Source organism: Scophthalmus maximus, chromosome 3 (genome assembly GCF_022379125.1).
Source record: "Scophthalmus maximus strain ysfricsl-2021 chromosome 3, ASM2237912v1, whole genome shotgun sequence".
Lineage (NCBI taxonomy): Eukaryota > Metazoa > Chordata > Actinopteri > Pleuronectiformes > Scophthalmidae > Scophthalmus > Scophthalmus maximus.
The window spans coordinates 2,021,294-2,039,779 of record NC_061517.1 but is presented as its reverse complement, the minus strand read 5'-3'; the positions used below and the strand labels follow the sequence as shown (position 1 = coordinate 2,039,779).

General features: G+C 41.8%; 3 protein-coding genes across 3 annotated transcripts in view; 1 reads left to right on the top strand and 2 right to left on the bottom strand.

The window, feature by feature from the left end:
• Positions 1 to 1,553, top strand: part of LOC118317021 (protein kinase C and casein kinase substrate in neurons protein 1) — a 30,298-nt gene extending 28,745 nt beyond the window's left edge. Inside the window, exon 11 of the mRNA XM_047331181.1 lies at positions 1,499 to 1,553. Coding sequence (XP_047187137.1) covers positions 1,499 to 1,538 — 40 coding nt within the window. The 3' untranslated portion in view covers positions 1,539 to 1,553. The remainder of the gene's footprint in view (positions 1 to 1,498) is intronic.
• Positions 54 to 8,984, bottom strand: LOC118317028 (SAM pointed domain-containing Ets transcription factor-like). The gene is made up of 6 exons (XM_035645449.2): positions 7,654 to 8,984; positions 4,020 to 4,447; positions 3,427 to 3,624; positions 2,941 to 2,985; positions 2,690 to 2,827; positions 54 to 1,703 (listed from the first exon to the last, which is right to left on the bottom strand). The coding sequence occupies exons 2-6, from the start codon at positions 4,441 to 4,443 to the stop codon at positions 1,525 to 1,527; spliced, it is 984 nt and encodes a 327-aa protein (XP_035501342.1). The 5' UTR covers positions 4,444 to 4,447; positions 7,654 to 8,984; the 3' UTR covers positions 54 to 1,524.
• Positions 8,985 to 9,770: 786 nt separating this feature from the next.
• LOC118317030 (protein ILRUN) lies at positions 9,771 to 18,478 on the bottom strand. Its single transcript, XM_035645451.2, has 6 exons — positions 18,353 to 18,478; positions 17,046 to 17,382; positions 14,973 to 15,127; positions 14,657 to 14,854; positions 13,568 to 13,902; positions 9,771 to 12,257 (listed from the first exon to the last, which is right to left on the bottom strand). Exons 2-6 carry the CDS (start codon positions 17,207 to 17,209, stop codon positions 12,222 to 12,224), a joined length of 888 nt encoding a protein of 295 aa, XP_035501344.1. The 5' UTR covers positions 17,210 to 17,382; positions 18,353 to 18,478; the 3' UTR covers positions 9,771 to 12,221.
• Between the last annotated feature and the right edge of the window lie 8 nt (positions 18,479 to 18,486).

The window sequence follows — 18,486 nt, the reverse complement described above, 5'->3', positions numbered from 1 at the left end:
AGTAAAAAAAAAAAAAAAAAATGCAAGTGATTGACTATAAAGACAAAATGTAGTGTAATGTCAACGTGTTTCATTTTAATAACAGCAATGGAAAAACATATAAAGTATATTAGGAACCATATCGTACGAATTCCGTCGCGACGGAACTGTCGGTATATCATAAATAAGCGTGACGTTATCCCACGCTGTCAAGATTTGTATATGATGATGTAATTTAAAGATTATATTCTATTGTAACTGTACAACTGTGTTGAGTTTGAAAAATGAGACCTAACCACGTTGAGGCAGTAAAAAGGTGTATATGTAAATGCTTTTTTTTATGTTGACGATCTCTTCCTTATGCACACAGGGGACGGCGGCTCACGCTGTGGGAACCCCCCTACTGTATATTAGCGGTCTAGAAGATGTATGTTCATAGTTAGTGATGTACTTTTATCTCCTAACTGGTGTAGTGCCTGTTCATCTTGATGTAACAAGAAGTTCATTTAAATATGCATAAAAAATGATTATGGTCACAGAAAAATATTGATGAAATAGTGATGAAAAACCCAGAATCAGATTTGTTGTGATGGTGTCAATATTGCGATATTGGTTATGAAAGGGGAAACAGATTTGTTGAAAACGTTAGTGTCCGTGTGATTTTTTCTTGTGTACAGTATGAACATGCACATCTCGAGGTTATGATTCATAGCTTTAATGTAGATCATAAAGATAAACCCTCATAAAAGAAATGGATAGGAATATTTATCACGGCAGGTTTAATAAAATAATCACTTACTTTTGCAATTGTTGCGCAACTTCTAAATGTTCTCGACACCTGGGAATAACGTCTTTATGAATGATTAACATGTAGCTGGAGCCAGCAGCCGACGGAGGTTTGTCCAAATTAAGAATATGTTGGTTTTCGAAAATAAATCACAACTAAATCTTTATGACGACACTGTCGGAGGCGAAGGAAATATGAATCGACTGTACAACCAATCACGTTGCGATTCCCTCATGGCGTTCGTAGCCCTACAGTACAACCGCAACCGTACAGTGTAGCTCAGCCGATTAGCCTAGCTTAGCACAAGGACCGGCTCAAACTGAATTGGCCTACGAGCACCTACAGTCACACTTTAGTTGACAAAGGAAGATTTTGTTTCTTGAACTTTAGGAAACAGCCATGTCATCGGCAGAGAGATGTTTCCAGCCTCCGTCCTTAGTCGAGATAACTGCTGCCTTCAGGTATCCTTCCATCGAACTCTGTGCAGCAAATTCTTTTGAAATGTTTCCACACTCAAAGAGACGAACAAAACTAAATCCACTTTCTAAGAATTATACAAAATAGAGGAAAGTCATAATAGGCAGGAGTGCATGTTTTCGGTAGGCAGTCTTTACAATTAAGTATGAAAACATCGGGTATAACAAAAACCAATGAGCTCCAGAGTTCACGCCCCTTCTCTCTGTATGTCCAGCATATATCCTCGGTTGGTCATGAGTCCCAGTGGCGTCTGAGCGGCGGCGGCGGCGGGTTCCCCGTCGTCATACGGGTTTGACGAACTGGTAGACGAGTCGGCGCGACACGTCGGGCTTTCGGATGATCCCCTTCTTGTAGTACTGGCGTATGGAGCGGCTCAGCTTGTCATAGTTCATCGCCGGCCGGTTCTTCCTGATGCCCCACAGCTTGGCCACCTGAGCCGAGTCCTCGATTTTGAAAATCCCTTCGGGGAGGAAGAAAGAAAAATGACTCGGGTTTGGTGGACGAGAGAGTCTGCGGCCATGCTAGTGGTGCTAGCTTTGAAATAAAAGCAAATGTAAGCGTGCTAACATGCAGGGGCGTACCACCCAATTCTGGGCGCTTTACATAAGCTGATAAATGTATGATACTGTTGTGTGTGTGTGTGTGTGTTCTAAAAGTAACTAGCTAACTCCTACTGTATTCAGGTACGAAAAGTTACAATAAGTTAGCTAGCAATAGCAGCTGGGTCGATCTCAGCTAGGTAGCTGCTAGCTAGCTAGCTATCTGTCATAGTAGGAGTTTGCTAATAGCAAGCCTCGTATCTTTGAAATAAATTAACATTTTTTTTCCCTTGGCTTGTTTTTAAAATCTCTTTCTTTCCTATTCTTTCTCTTCGGGGACACAGACTTTATTTTTTGAGGGAAGACATGACGAAGTTACTGGTCAGTAGATTAGCTGACAGAGTCTCATGCCGAGTCGTGATGGGCCCTCAGAGAACCTCCACTATTTTTTGAAATACATAGTTCAGTCTCTCAACCAATGTATTTAGACTTTTTTTTTAAATTTATCTAATGTTTTGGCAGACACTTATTACTAAGAAAAAATACCAATTCCAGGCTTTAAAGCCCCCCGCCCACCCTTGGGCCCTAACCCCTAATCACCAAATTTCTCTCAGATATGCTTCGTCATAAACCCATTACTACAGTCCAAAAAATTAAAACCGAAATCCTATAATTATGGACGTTATCTTACATTAAGCGTTTCCCAATAGAAGCCCATATAAGGAAAAGGCTTAACGCGATTTGTGTGGTAAATGTAGGATAACGTCCAGTAGCTTCGGATGCCGTCTGAAATATGACAAAGCCTCATAAACATGCGACAAGGATCAATCTTATGATGAGCGTACAGTATCATGTGGACAGTAGATGAGTCCCTGTGATTGACTGTTCTGTAACTCGGTCCCGTTACCTTTCTCTTTGTTGAGCCAGCTGATGCAGCGACTGTAGTTGTGCGGTTTGAGGAGCAGCTCCTGAAGGAACTGCCACAGGTGGATGGGCTGACTGGGGTAGTTACACATCACCTCCGACCAGGAGTCATCGTCCGCCGCTGACATGAGAGAGAACACTAAATGAACTTAACTTCATCACTTCACTTTGTTTTTAACCTCAGCTCATCATAATCACTGCGGCTTTCTGAACCTGCATCAAGTCAAAACTCACCAGATTTGCTCTCCTCTGGCGGACAGCGCTCCTTCATCGCTGCAGCTAAAGAAAAACATTTTTTTTTTTATTCCAGCAGCAGTTTGCTTCACAAGTCGCCAACATTACAGTTGAGTTGATGCAGAAAGATGGATGATAGATAGATAGATGGATAGATGGATAGATGGATGGATGGATTGATGGATGGATAGATTGATAGACGGACGGATATATGGATGGATTAATTGATGGAAGAATGGATAGATGGATGGATAAATAGATCTATAGATAGATAGATGGACGGAGAGCTGGATGGATAAATTGATGGATGGATGGATAGATGAATAGATAGATAGATAGATAGATAGATAGATAGATAGATAGATAGATAGATAGATAGATAGATAGATGGATGGATGGATGGATAGATGGATAGATAGATAGATAGATAGATAGATAGATAGATAGGTAGATAGTTTCATTTCCCAGTGTCCGTGTGGTCCTCACCAGATCTCCAGATGTCCAGGTGAGCGAACACCATGTCTCCAAACTGCAGCGAGCGTTGCCTGAAGTCGGCCTCCGTCATGGAGCACAGGTCGCTGCCGCTCAGCTCCTGGAACACGGCGCTCACCTGTGGCAGCCGGTACAGGTGCTCGGTCCACAGCAGCCACTTCTGAACGTGCACGCAGCTCCAGTCCGACGGGTCTGCAGGGGGAGACGGACGGAGACGTGAGCAGACAGGAAGTTGTCTGACTAACAGATGGGAGTAGTTGCACGATGAGAGTAGAAGTTAAGAAAGTAGGTGCAGTGGAACTCCCTCAACATAGGCAAATAACCGAGCATGGCTCGTTTGATCGTAAAGGCTGCGGCTGACGACTCAGTTCGTAAGAAGTGAAGATGAAACTGAGTCAACAGAAGAGTTTGCACAAGGTGGGCGGGGCATCAGTTGTGTCACTGTACATATGAATTACTGTCAGAGTAAACAAACAAAAGGTCCGTTTTCAGAAGTTTAAACTCCGACCTCTGCCAGCGCAGCAGGTTTATTTTCTACTTTAAATATGTGTGATAGGGAGACATCAGCCTGTGGCCTTGTGCTCTACCTGGTGAGATGTTGAGCAGCTTGCAGGCCGTGTCCACGTCCTTCAGCACCTCTCCCACCACCATGGTCTGGACCTGCTCCAGACAGCGCTCCTCCACCTGCCCCGCCGCTCCGGGGGAGGAATCCGGGGCTTCCTGCCCGGGGGCGGGTGGGCCCGGCTCCGCGGTCCTGTAGGGAGGAGTGGCAGCGGGAGCGGGCGCCTCCGTCACCTCCAGCACCCAGGGGTTCTCCTCTATGACCAACCGGTCGTAGCAGGGGAGGTGGACCCCCGGCCAGCTGAGCTCGGGGAGCCCCAGCAGACTGCGGGGCGGCTTGACGTCCTCCGCCTCGTCCGGCCAGGCCACGCGGGGGTTAGTGTGGGGTTGGCTGGTGTAGAGAGGCGAGCACGCGGTGCAGCCCGTGTGTTCACACCCTGGACTCCCCATGCTCCTTCACAGAAGGAAAAAAGAAGGGTTTTGTCACCGTGGAGACATGGTGTTCGCTCACCTGGACATCGGGAGATCTGGTGAGGACCACACGGACACTGGGAAATGAAAATATATCTATCTATCCATCCATCCATCCATCCATCTATCTATCTATCTATTCATCTATCCATCCATCCATCAATTTATCCATCCATCTCTCCGTCCATCTATCCATCTATCTATCTATCCATCTATCTATCTATCTATATATCTATCCATCCATCTATCCATTCTTCCATCAATTAATCCATCCATATATCCGTCCGTCTATCTATCTATCTATCTATCTATCTATCTATCTATCCATCCCTCCATCCATCCATCCATCAATCCATCCATCCCAACAGATGACTTCCCTGCTGAACGGTGACATTGTCTGGCGAGACCAGCGTGGCATTGACGCTGCTGCTGAAACCATAACCAAACGCCAAATATTTAAACAGCAGCAATCCCAAAGTCAACTTGACATTTTGTTCCGTGGTATTTACTTTGCTGGAACTCACTTTGAAACAAGGAATCGGTTATGGGGGAATCTTTATGACAGTTAGAGTCAATGAGGCTGTTGTTGTTGAGGCTTTTCCCCTTCAAGGTCAATTACTTTGTTCTGTGACTCAACATATTAGTATGTACAGGAATTCATTTCAGATTCCCATATTTCAGAAATATTCAGGTCAACTGGCTCAGCCTGGATGAAAACTCTGACTGTTTCCTTCCGTTGTTGTCACTCAGTTATATCAGAATCAGATCTACTCGTGCAGATAAAGGAAGAAAGATCCGAGTCTCGTTTGTAACTGAAGAAAATGAATTGGCTGTAATCACAATGTAACACCCAGAAACAACCAACCCACCAGGTCGTCAGGATGCATCACGAGTTAATCACAGAGGAAAGTGTGATAGTGTGGACTAGAAAATGAAGGGTGGGACACGTATTACATATAATAAATACATGATAAGTAGCTGGAAACATATTGACTGCAGTGTGAGTAGGAGAACAGGTCGGCAGCGAGGGAGTGGTTCTACATGTCGGTATCTCATTTGATAAAAGTGTGTTTTGAAAACTGAACACTGTATATTTCAGTTTTCAGTAGTTTAAGTTAAAAAACTTTATCCGCCTTCAAAGAACCCCAAAAAATCAACATTTAAAAATGTTGAAAACCGACTCGACTAAGACGTGCGTGTATGTTTTTGTTCCGTGAGCCACGAGCGAAGGACCAATAAAGTTATGTTCTAATTTGATTCTGACGTAACGAGTGATTAATTACACGATCAGGTGTAACTGTCCTCGATTCAAAAGCTTTTCCAAAACGAAACTTGACGTGGTGCGACGAGGAATCGTAGGAGACAAGATGGAGATTACAGTAAAAAAGGTAAAATCCAATAAGTTGTAGATTTTTAAAAAATGAATTAAGATTAAAAAAAATAACCCAAAGATGACATTTGCTTAATTCACCACAAACCTTCATCATCTGTTCACCACCTTAGTACTTATAATAAAGGATCATCCCAAAAGTATTTACAGTCACATTTATATTTGACAGTATTTTCCATAAAATAGATGTGAAAACTATGTGAAACTGTGTGAACGGTGAGTTTGTGGCTCCTTTTTTTCCTCGCATGCAGACTCGAGCAGCTCAAAAACTTGTTCATCAAGGTTCTGTGTGTGTGTGTGTGTGTTTGTGTGTGTGTGTGTGTGTGTGTGTGTGTGTGTGTGTGTGTGTGTGTGTGTGTGTGTACTACTCAAATGAAAGCAGCATGCTCGTGAAATCAAGCCTGTTATTTGTAGACGTACATTTGTTGCCGCGTTGAACACGTTGTCAGATACAGTAACAGTCAGATTGATACGGGGGATATTTATGTGTGTGCGCTGATAAATGAGTCTGGGTCCATGTCGCACACGTACGTGTTTGTTTCTCGTTGCAGCAGATTGTACAATTGAGGGAGACACACTGAATAAAAAGTACTTCTTTTGAATGAAGCTTTTTTTTCTAAATATGTAAAACATTGATTATATCAGCTCGACCAACTTTTAGACTAAAGTCCTGACAAAAAAAAAGATTGAAATTGCAAAATATTAATCCAAATAAAAGTATCATCATCATCATCATCATCATCATCATCATCATAACATGTTTCTTTATGGTAAGTTCTAGTTGGAATACATAACTTTAGATATAAGCAGTAGTAGTCGTAGTCGGCAGGATGGTAATAGATTGTATACTCAGGAGCAGCACTAACAGTACAGTGACGTGGGAGTAAAGTAATGCAAAGTTGATATGATGGAATATGTTTTCAGGTTCTTTCACCCAACTTCAATATTTTAATTTTATGCAACTAAATATTTCAGACTTGCCAGTTCTAATAATTACTCGTTACTTTAACTTTTATTTCAGACGCATATAGGTCCATATCAGTATGAAAATAATAACAAATATTACATTAGTTACTTGTCAGATTAAGAGTTTAGAGTTTAGTAAAGAATATCTAATAATTAAAGTAATGGATGTTAAAAACTACTACTGTAGGTTCAACCGAACCGCCGAGCTACCACATGAAAGTGCAGCTTCAACTTTATTGCAACAAAATAAGATAATATAATATCATATTTTCAGGTGACAGGTAAAGAGATTCCAGCATCTTCGATCGTCTAACCGACGCCTGTGTCTTCCCTACTGCGACGAAATGTTTTCACTGAACAAAGAACCTTTGTGGTATTTACTGTATCTACAGTTTGATATTAAAAAGGCACATGTGCACAGAAATGAGCCGATGTACGACATCTGTTGACAAACAGCGATGGTGCTGCACATTGTTTGCATTGAGCTCGAGAAAAGTTAAAGTCAAACCTTGCGGTATTTGAATATTTGACTAATCAGTGACATCTCGGTGTTTTGGAGACAGTGAACCTATGAACAGTAATATTTTGACTGGCCGACTTGTATCATTCACCGATACACAGACAGATGATCTATAACAAACATCTCTCTGTGGTTATTATCGTGTATCTTATAATCTCCCATTTCAAAACTCATAAGACACAAGAAAAGCTCCTGATGTGTAGATACATGAGACATCAGTAAAGAATCCAAGGAAAAACATATTGTGTAGATCTGGGGGTTTTTGAAGGACTGTCGGAAAAGTTGAACAGCCACATATTCATATCATACTTACTGTAAAATCCACTCGTCAGTGTTTTTGAGCAAAAAGGTGGATTGAGCAGCTTGTGCCGCTCCGCCTCAGTTGAAGTGTGGACTGATCTCAGGTCTGGACACCGTGGCTCTCCGTCACCTCAGGTCAGGATGTTCCCCCGGCTGGAGTTCTCTGCAGAGCTGGATCTCCTCCACACCAGGCGCCTCACTCCGACTCAGCAGCGGCGGCGGCAGCAGCAGGAGTTTCACTCGCTCTGGACGCGGAGCCTTCGAGACACATCGATTCTGAAAGAGAAGGGTGTGTCTCAAACGAGGGAGTTTGCTTGTAAGTGCCCGACTTAATAATGACCCGGGGCCGTATTCACACACAGAGTTTCCTTCAGCAAACAAAGTCAACAGACCTGCGATCTGAACCGCCCCGGGGGAGAGAAGCTGCGAGGCCGTCCGACTGTCAGTTACCGTCAAGTCAGGAGCGCTTTCGAGGCAGAACATTCAAACACTTTGTGAACTTAAGTTACAGAAAGAACAGAAGAAATGACTGAAGCTGCAGCATCTGCAGTTTGGATCTAATCTGATCGGATACTAGCAAGGGGTCAAAGGTCACCGGAGGAATAATTCATGCCACATTTACAGTAGTATATAAATATACATAAATATATATATAGCTACAGACGAGAGCGACTGGTAAACTCTTTCTTCTTCACATGACACGCTATCATGCAGGTTATTTTAATAAAAATAAAAGTCGCCGTCGAGCATTGCATCATACAGTCGCTTAACGTTTGTGTCAAGGGGGGTCGTGAGGTCACACGGGATCGGGACCTTCACACCTGACCTGTGTGACATATCTATACAAAAAAAAAAATATGGCTGGAGCTGCTTTTCAGAAGGTGGAAAACTTTGGGAAAAGTTGCAAAACTGGTACCGAGCGACAGCACGAGACGAGCGCGCGGCAACGAGAAAAGCGAGAGTGAGCAAATGTTTGCTCAAACTAAACAGTAGCGTTGACGCGGTTTGTGCCAGAAATATTCCAGAGAGAGTCAGCCTGCGCGAAAAAAAAATCATCTTTCAAATCATAGAATTACAGCAGTTTTTCTTAAAAAAGTGAAGTTGCTCACGATGTGGGTTTTTTTTTTTTTTAATAGCTTGGACTGAGAAAGTTAAAGAGAGAATAGTTTCCAGTCAGTTGGACCTTTGCAGAGTCTTCCATAGAACATTTACATGTTATAATGCAGACTTCAAAGTGTGTCCCGCCCCGGGCCGTCGGCTGCTGCCGTGACGTTGACGGGCACAAAAGGCCCTAAAAAAAAAAAGAGAGAAGAGGGAAATATGGAGGAGCTGCGAGCCACAGTTGACCAGTAAACCTCCAGGCTAACAAGTCATCCGACACCTTGAAGTGCCCCCCAGTGGGGGGGGGGGGGAGTTTGATGAAACCTCCACCGTCCACACGGCCGCTGAAATGTCACCACATCGACTCCTCATCAGAAACTTCTTTGTTCATTGGCTGTAAAACTTGAAGAACAAGAGCGGGAGGAAAGTCACCGGAGGCTTCGCAGCACGTCGCCCTGCTCCATGAAGTCGTGTGAATATTAACACGGAGTTCATTCATAGCGTTGACTTATAGCTATGAAAAGCCCAGTGCGCTGGTTTAAACAGATTACTTCACTGTCACAGTATAAATACACAAAACAGATTCAAAGCTACAACAGTTAATCGATTAGTAATCGACCGGTAAACTGTTTTGATAATCGATTAATCGGTTCAAGTTGCTCAAAAAGAGTCATAATTCTGATTTCTGCTTCTTAAATGTGAATATGTTCTGGTTTCTTTGCTCCTCTGTGAAAGTGAACTGAATACCTTTGGTGTGTGAACAAAACTAAACATCGTCTTGGCGGTTTTGGAAAACACGATCGACATGTTTCAACATTTTATGAACCAAACAACTGATCGATTAATCAAGAAAAAAATTCTACAGATCAATCGATAGTGAGAAAGCAATGGTTAGTTGCAGCTCTAGTTTGTGTCCAGTTCAAATGCAAACAGATTGAAATTTGACAGATTAAATAGACAAAGATTGTTTTAGTGTGAACTGAAGCTGCCGAACTAAAACAAAAACAGACGACACAAAAGTCGGCAAGATTTCAGTTTGAAGTGATAATTTAATCATACAAACAATTCATCAAACATCCAATAGGGGAACACGCTTTTCCAAAGTCTGTTTGCACATCCTCACTCTCACAGATGTGCTGTTTTTATAGTCTAATGCCAACTGATTCATTCTGCAATCTGGCCCCGGTGGAGACGTGGAAGAACACAAGGAAAAACAAAATGACCAAGTGTGGGAGAAGAATATTGTTTTATCACAATAAAGCACGACAGGGCCCAAAAAGATTCTCCACACGTGTGTTACTGTGAAGGTGAGGTACAGTAGCCAGGGGGCGAACAGTTGGAGACGACGGGGTCTCAACACTCCGGGTGACAGATAGAATCACAGAGGATTCAACCCCTTCAGGACGTACTGTAACTGTACTCGTGGAGGCAGGGGGCAGATCAGAGATCAGTTAGTGCAGGTGAATAAAAACAAAACGTCCGAGGGGGGAATAAAAACATAATTCTGTTGTTTTTGTTTTTCATTTAACTGGTGAGGTGACACGACGGAGTGTTAGGGGCCACGTTGGGAGAGAAAGAGGAGACTTAGAGAGTAAAGTTGTAAATTTATGAAGTCGAAATATTAAGAGAAAAAAAGTCATAATACTGCAAGAAAAAAGTAATATTTTGAGAATAAAGTCGAAATATTAAGAGAAAAAGTCATAATATTGCAAGTTAAAATATTATGAGGGTAAAGTCATAATATTACAAGTATAAAGTCGAAATATTACAAGAAAAAAAAGAATAATATTGCAAAAAAAGTATAAAGATGAAGAGGAAAAATTGAGATAGTCGCACTTTTATTCCCCCCTCAACGTGGCCCCTAAAACTCCGTCGTAATGTAAAGTTTACACCTGAAAGGAAGAAAAAAAAATGTTATAATAAAAAAAAAAAACGGTAACAATTTCCTTTAAAGTTTTCAAAACTCATAAAAGAATAATTTCGAGAGAGGCGTGAAAACGCAATCACACTCGTATAAAACTGCCAGATTCACAATGTCGCATCTTTGGGTAAAATTAATAGGTTTCCAAAAAAACTACAATCATCAGATACATTCAACGTAACATGGCAAACAGATTTAAAATTAACATTCAGGGCGGGGCAAATAAAAAAGAAACATGGATTTATTGTGCTGTTTTGTCTTTACCATCGTTCATACGGTTTGAATTCAGCATCTTCGTGTAAAATGTGCATTGATCCTATTATTTTGTGTTTGATTTAAACTCAAGCACATTAAACTAAACTACATATGAAGACAGATGGGGCGGGGGGGTCCCTAATACTGCATTAATACCTACAGTGAATACTCTGCTCATATTTAATAGATATGTATTTTGTCAGCGTTGAGAACTTGTCTCACAAGAATTGTCGAGCTTCTTGCACGAGAATCAAGATTCAATTTCTGGTTTATTTCCGTTTACGGTCAGTAGCTACAAACTACGTTGGCTCTGAATTCTCTGAATTAATCTGGACTAAATCATATGGAGACGGACTGTAAAACTAGATTTCCGTGTGTCGGATGTCGACGTCTTCTCGTTGAGAGTAAACGGCCGACTCCCTCCACTGGAGGAAAAATTACAGTGCATCTGAAAAAACTGCAGCTACGAACGAGAGCGAGAGGAATTCATTTCCCGTGATGAAGAAGCCACGTTGAAAAACACTGAGCCTTAGAATTTATATTTCTGTGGTATGTTGTTGCTTTTCCCCTCAATGTACATTTATCCTAAATGAATGAGATGAAAATTTGATGGTTAGTTCTATGATCAGATTTAGTTTTAAAGGGAACTGACGGATCAATGTGTGAAGAGTCAGAGCAGAAAACCAGAGAATCAGTTGGCAAAGTAAATGGCTTTTCCTCCAAAGTCTTTCTTTCAGGTTGCACATCTCTCACTCACACACACACACACACACACACACACACACACACACACACACACACACACACACACACACACACACACACACACACACACACACACACACACACACACACACACACACACACACACACACACACACACACACACACACACACACACACACACACACACACACACAAAACTTCACAAAAACACACACACACTCCTATCATCATTGTTTCATCTGCACTCTGATAACTAAAAAAAGAGAAGAAAAAAATCAGGAAAAAAATAATTATCACTCAAAAAGCCTCAGCACTCTTTTTTTTTTTTTAACTTAGCATTCACGCGTGCGTACAGTACAGTGGCGGTGGGATGTTTGCCGAGCTGCACGTCAGGAGTGTCGCCGCTGGACTTTTTGCATAAAGTGTTTTCTTTTATTTTTTTATCTCCGCACGTTTTTCCAGCCGCCGCTTCCCAGATGATGAAGAAGCCTCGTCCTCTCTGCGACGACGGGTGTGACTCACTCCGGACGTTTGGTTTGGGTCCGGTGCTGCAGCACTGTGACAAAGTCCAACTGGGCTTAAGAGTGTCCGAAGGGAAACGAGTCCTGTATACCCTGCGTACAGTACACGGAGGGGGAAATATTAATAAAAAAGACAAAAGACTTCTCATCAAGTTATGGAGCGTTGGTTTTACCTAGTTTATAAACATAAAGTTAATCAGCAACCGTTCTGATTATTACTTCATCATTGAAGTTGTTTTCATGAAAAAATAGTGTAGGACTGTGGAAACGACGATTTTCATTATCGATTAATCTATCAATTATTTTCTCGATTAATCTATCAGTTGTTTGGTTCATAAAATGGTGAAAAATGTCCAAATGTTTCCCAAAACTCCAAGATGATGTTTTGTTTTGTCCACACACCAAAGATATTCAGTTTACTGTCACAGAGGAGCAAAGAAACCAGAACAAATTCACATTTAAGAAGCTGAAATCAGAGAATTATTACTCTTTTTGAGCAACTTGAACCGATTAATCAATTATCAAAATAGTTGCAGATTAATTTAGTAATCGATTACTAATCGATTAACTGTTGCAGCTCTAAAAAAGTGACTGTAAATCTGATTTTTACTATCTCGAGCTCAAACACTTTTAAAAACCAGTAAATTATTGGTACATGAATCATTGATGAAAATATGTGTTAGTTGTACTGTAGAACTGGTTGTGTAATAAATTCAAAAATATATTTCAGCTTATGTTTTTACTTTAACACCAGATAACATAGTTATGTGAGTTCATAAATATTTGGAGAGCGATATTAAAATTAATTTTGATGAAGCTTTTTAAAAATGTATGATCTTAAAATGTTTGATTTGTTTTCCTGTGCTCTTCGTGTTGGATTTTATTTTGATTGAGCAGATGAGCAGATTTTACATGAGGGACTGTTGCATTGTGGGTAATAGTCGGCAGCGTGGCTGGTGCAGCAGCACGGTAACTGTCTTTGATTTGTTTTTTTATGTTACAGGAACTTTGCATCAACAAAATGACGCTTCCATCGTTTTTATTTGATTTTAGGTATTTTCCGTTGTGCTCGTGTTTCTTGATGGAGACACTGTGGAACGTTACAGTAACGTACGTCTAATAAACTTGTATGTTTTATACATTTTTCTTATAGTTTTTCATTGTGTTGAATGAGGAAAGAGACAACGACAGAAACAAACCTCTGAAGACTTCTGATCTGTGTGAAGGGAGGACCCGTTTACTTTACTGTGGACTACATTCTCCTTTTCTTCTTAACAGATTACATGAAACAAATTTTTTTTTTAACTTAAAAAGTTATTCTGTCTTTTTTAATGACGAAGAAAAGAAGAAGAAAAATCCCCGACTCTGACTCAGTGGTTTGCAGAGTGACGACGAGGTCTCACCTGGTTGTAAGAGACTACCGACAGATTGCTTTGTAGACTGTTTGCTACTATATCCACAGAGTTGTGTGAGAGTCCGTTCTGATCTTGCTGTAGCTGGTTCGGGTTTCCCTGCCAATGTTCCTCCGCGACCATGTGACCGCCGCCGCCGCCGCCGTCATGGAGGCTGTTGTTGTTGCTGTTGGGGCACTTGCTCTTCTCCGGCGAGGCGAAGGGGTTGTAGTCTCCCTCCAGGCTGCGATGAGGCTGCGTGTTGAACTCGGCCTGGAAGGAGGAAAGCTGCTGCGTGACGCCGAGGAGGCCTCCGACCTCCACGCTCAGGATCACCCAGATGATGTCTGTCAGGAGAAGCAGAGGCAACAACTTGTGTTGTGAGTAGGGCAGTTAACTAACGATCATTTATAGTAGTTTGGTTCTTAAAATGGTAAAAAAAAAAATGTTGATCGTGTTTCCCAAAACCACCAAGACGATGTTTTGTTTGTCCACACACCAAAGATATTCAGTTTATTGTCACAGAGGAGCAAAGAAAGCAGAAAATATTCACATTTAAGAAGCTGAAATCAGAGAATTTTGACTTCCGTCTACATGAAAAATACTTCAACCGATTAATCGATTATCAAAATAGTTTTGGGGATTAATTTAGTGGTGGATTTCTAATCGATTAACTGTTGCAGCTCTAGTTGTGAATCACATGACAGCGTATGATTTAAAGTCTCCCTCCACTCAAAAAAGTGTTATTCTTCTGTCTCTATCCTCTAACATGTCTGACATTGACTACAGGGACTTGAATCTGAGCACATGTTGCCACTATAGAGATGTTTTCACATTCCTCTCCTGGAGGAGGAGATTTCTGCTGCACTTCTCTGCAATTTGAAATTCAAACAAATCCTGATCAAGCTAGAACAATTTTCCGTTTACAGGAGTGTACAACAGAGAAAAGCATCAAATCCTCACATTTTAGAAGCTGAAACCAGCGACACCTCATGATGTCTGCTCTTCATTGTGAGGTTTCTATTGAAAAAGCACCAATTCCTGTGTGTGTGTGTGTGTGTGCGTGCGTGCGTGCGTTGTATAAAGGTTTGTGGTCCTCACCTCCAAAGTACAGTCCTGTCGCTGTGCACATCCTCCACTGACCCTGAAACATGCCAGGAGACACGGGGCTCTGCATTTGCACGCTCACATCCGCCATCTCCTGGGGGTCCAGAGACCTCACCATCACCATGTTCACGTGACCGAACTGATCCCCTCCGACGTACTTCAGACAAACCCCGGGAGGCCACGCCTCTGCACCTGCAACACACATACACACACATGCTGAACTCTGCGTGACATGCGAGTGCAAAGATTCTACATTTTCAAGGTCTGGAATCAGCTCTGCGTTACTTTTTGATTCCGGCAGACAACTTACCCATGTTCTGTATCCTCCAGGTCTTTGTGAAAGCTGTGTCGGGAGGAACCGACTCGCCCTCGCCGATCGTCACGTCCTTCACTAAGGACATGCAAGGCGCGCTGATGTTGGGACTCTCAAAGTCGTAGTAGGCTCCGATGGCTGCCTGCAAATTCCTGCGACAACAGAAAGCAGAGACACAGTACAGATTACAGTAAGAGTGTAACTGGAGATTTATGAAATATGGGAGACAAATCCCCCCCCATTCTGTCACTGTTCTTACATCTATTTATCATTAAATAACAAGATACCCATTTCATTATTAATCAACCTGCTTAAATAAATACATTGTTTGCGCTACAAATTTACATAAATAGCAGAAAACTAAAAAAGGTTGTAATTTGATTACGACCACACTGATGTCTTCAAAATCAGCAAAAAAATGTCAATCATCAGTCTAAAACCCCCAGAAATATTTAATTTTACAGCCACATGAAACAGATTGAGGGGCGGCGCGGTGGTGAAGTGCTTAGCAGCACAGCAACAAGGTTCTCGGTTTGAATTCCGGTTCGGACCAACCAACCAACCACCTTGGACCTTTCCATGTGCTCCCCGTGTCTCTGGGTTCTCCAGTTTAGATAACGGATGGACAGACAGATAAAACCGATTCAGTATTATTCAGAATTATTCGTCCAGTAATAGTAGTATTATTGTACTAAAAATATGATTAAAATCATCACTAGTGACCGATTGAATAGAAATAACATCGTGAAGCAGGAAAACTAAGATGTCTGCAGCCGCGGAGACGTTCAGATTAGCTGCTTCCCTGTGACAGGCAGCTCGTCCATGAAGCAGCAGCGGATTTTTATTTTTAGAAAGCTGGTTGTTGCAGAGGAAGCCAGTCACACGAAGTCACGTGATTCCTACTGTACAGTCCGCACACTGTTCCCCCCCACATAGACCATAACAACCATAATAATAATAATAATAATAATAATAACCAACAGACAGCAGCACTGTTTCGCCCCACCTAGACCATAACAACAACAATAATAATAATAATAATAATAATAATAATAATAACCAACAGACAGCAGCACTGTTTCGCCCCACATAGACCATAACAACAACAATAATAATAATAATAATAATAATAACCAACAGACAGCAGCACTGTTTCGCCCCACATAGACCATAACAACAACAACAATAATAATAATAACCAACAGACAGCAGCACTGTTTTGCCCCACATAGACCATATCAACAACAACAATAATAATAATTAAAATAATAATAATAACCAACAGACAGCAGCCTGTTTCCCCCCACAGACCATAACAACAACAATAATAATAATACTACTAATAATAATAATAATAACCGTTTTGTGATGCATCATCAGCACGTGAAATCTCGGGATATTACGTAACAAACCGTCGCGATCCTTCGGTGGTGAAGGAGAGAGACAGAACACACGTCACGAGTGATCCATTAAATCTAATCGATAACTGAAGGGTCTCGTGTCCTCACCAACATCATCATATTCATATGAACCTTTTAATCATCGGCTTTTAGTCCAGTGACGTATCGGCTCTACTAGCTAGCTTGACGTACAAGTTAGCAGCTAATGTGGCTAACGCACTTGTCAGCCACGGGGAAAAACATGTCACGTCAAATAACAACCCTGAATATGTTTTCTTTAATATGTCGCAGCCACTTCGACACTTCACTCGCGTGTTGGCGGAATATTTAACTCGTAAATCCCCGCGGAGCTTCCAGACACCGTGTCCCCGTCACCGGGGATTAGAAGTCGGGACACGCACGCACGCGCACACACACACACACACACACACAGACTCAGCTGGCTACGTTCACTACGACGTCACCGGCCCCGTGTTCACACAGCTGCCGTTACACACCGAGTCACGACGGACACTATACACGAATATCATTTCTCGTTTTCCTTGTCGTATTCAATGTTTGTCCGTGTACAAGTAACATCCGCCGAGCGCGTGAGCTAGCTAGCCAGTTAGCTTGCTGCTCCGCTATCTGCGATCTAGCACGAAGGCCTCACGCGAGTCCCCGGGCTCACCAGTTGGTCATGTCCAGGAAGAAGGCGCATCCGGCGGGGTTCAGCTGGAAGCCGAGGAGCCGCTGGAACTCCGCGATCAGGATGTCTTTATCCGTCGTGCCCATGCAGCTGAACTTCTGCATGAGCTCCTGGTCCAGGTCCAGGTCCAGGTCCATGCCCTCCATCGCGGCTTCGCCCGGGCAGACTCGGCGAGGGGCTCGGGGGTGGGCTTCGCTCCTAATTTAGTCCGAGGCCTCGACTTGTCATAACAAAAGTCAACAACAGGGCCGAGTGCGCATGTCACATGGCTCCATCCTGCGCCTCCACCTGTGAACCACGACCCCGGAAACTCTGACCCCTGCACCGACGGGACAGCCAGAATAATCCAGTGCAAAAAACATCAACTATTATTATTATTATTATTATTATATACACTTTCATTCACTGAACCATTTATTTAAAAAAGAAAATGAAATTAATATTGTAAATGTGACCACCTCTATGCAAATGACATAAATTATGATTATCATTATTATGATAAGAAGGGCCTAAAAACCTTTCTTTTTAAACAAGCATTCCACTACATTTTGTACTTTTTCTTCTACCGATGTTTTTTTCTTTTTGAACCTATTTTTGTCATATTTCTTTCATCTTGTTTTTACGCTGTAGCACTTTGAGATCGCTTTTAGCAATGAAAAGTGCTCTATAAATGAAATGTATTATTAATATTATTATTATTATTATTATGATATACACTTTAATTCACTGAACCATTTATTTAAAAAATTAAAAAATAATAATATTGTAAATGTGACCAGCTCTATGTAAATTACATCAGTTATTATTATTGTATACACTTTAATTCACTGAACAATTCTAAGCTTTTTTCTTCTCTCTCCCTCACATTTCTCTGGGTTTCTCTAAGGGTGGATCAGAAACATGCATGATTTTGCAAAGCATCTACTTGTCAATATATCTGTTGTAATCTGAACTTCATTCTATGAGTATTATTATTTTATTATTATTACTTTTCTTAAAAATTATCTTATTATATAATTGTATTATTATTATTATTACTATTGCTACTACTGATCTCTGTACGACAGTTGTGGGTTCAGGCTAAAGGGGTGTGTGGGGGTCGGTAAATGAGAGATTTTATGTGTGTATGTATGTAAGTTGTACGTGATTTGTCTGTTGTATTTTTTGTTTCATGTTGGACCCCCTTGAAAACGAGATGGTTCATCTCAAGGGGCTATCCTTCATAGACTTCCATATGCAGTGAGGTCACGGTAATGTCTGTGACGTGTGGTTTATGGAGGCGACTTAACTCTTGAGTCTTCTGTCCTGACGAAGCTGCTTCTCTTCTTACCAGAGGGGTCAGGCACCACCCCGGGGGGCTGCTCCTGCACCTGCCTCTGCCTCTGGAGCAGGAGATGAGAGATAAGATTGAAGAGATAAAAGA

Coding starts and splice junctions, on each gene's coding strand:
- LOC118317028 (XM_035645449.2), bottom strand. CDS start 4,443: ATGGGGAGTCCAGGGTGTGAACACACGGGCTGCACCGCGTGCTCGCCT. Junction 2,828..2,940: donor GCCAGAGGAGAGCAAATCTG/GTGAGTTTTGAC, acceptor CTCTCATGTCAG/CGGCGGACGATGACTCCTGG. Junction 1,704..2,689: donor CTGGCTCAACAAAGAGAAAG/GTAACGGGACCG, acceptor TCCTCCCCGAAG/GGATTTTCAAAATCGAGGAC.
- LOC118317030 (XM_035645451.2), bottom strand. CDS start 17,209: ATGGAGGGCATGGACCTGGACCTGGACCTGGACCAGGAGCTCATGCAG. Junction 15,128..17,045: donor TTCCTGGACATGACCAACTG/GTGAGCCCGGGG, acceptor CTGTTGTCGCAG/GAATTTGCAGGCAGCCATCG. Junction 13,903..14,656: donor GACAGGACTGTACTTTGGAG/GTGAGGACCACA, acceptor TTCTCCTGACAG/ACATCATCTGGGTGATCCTG.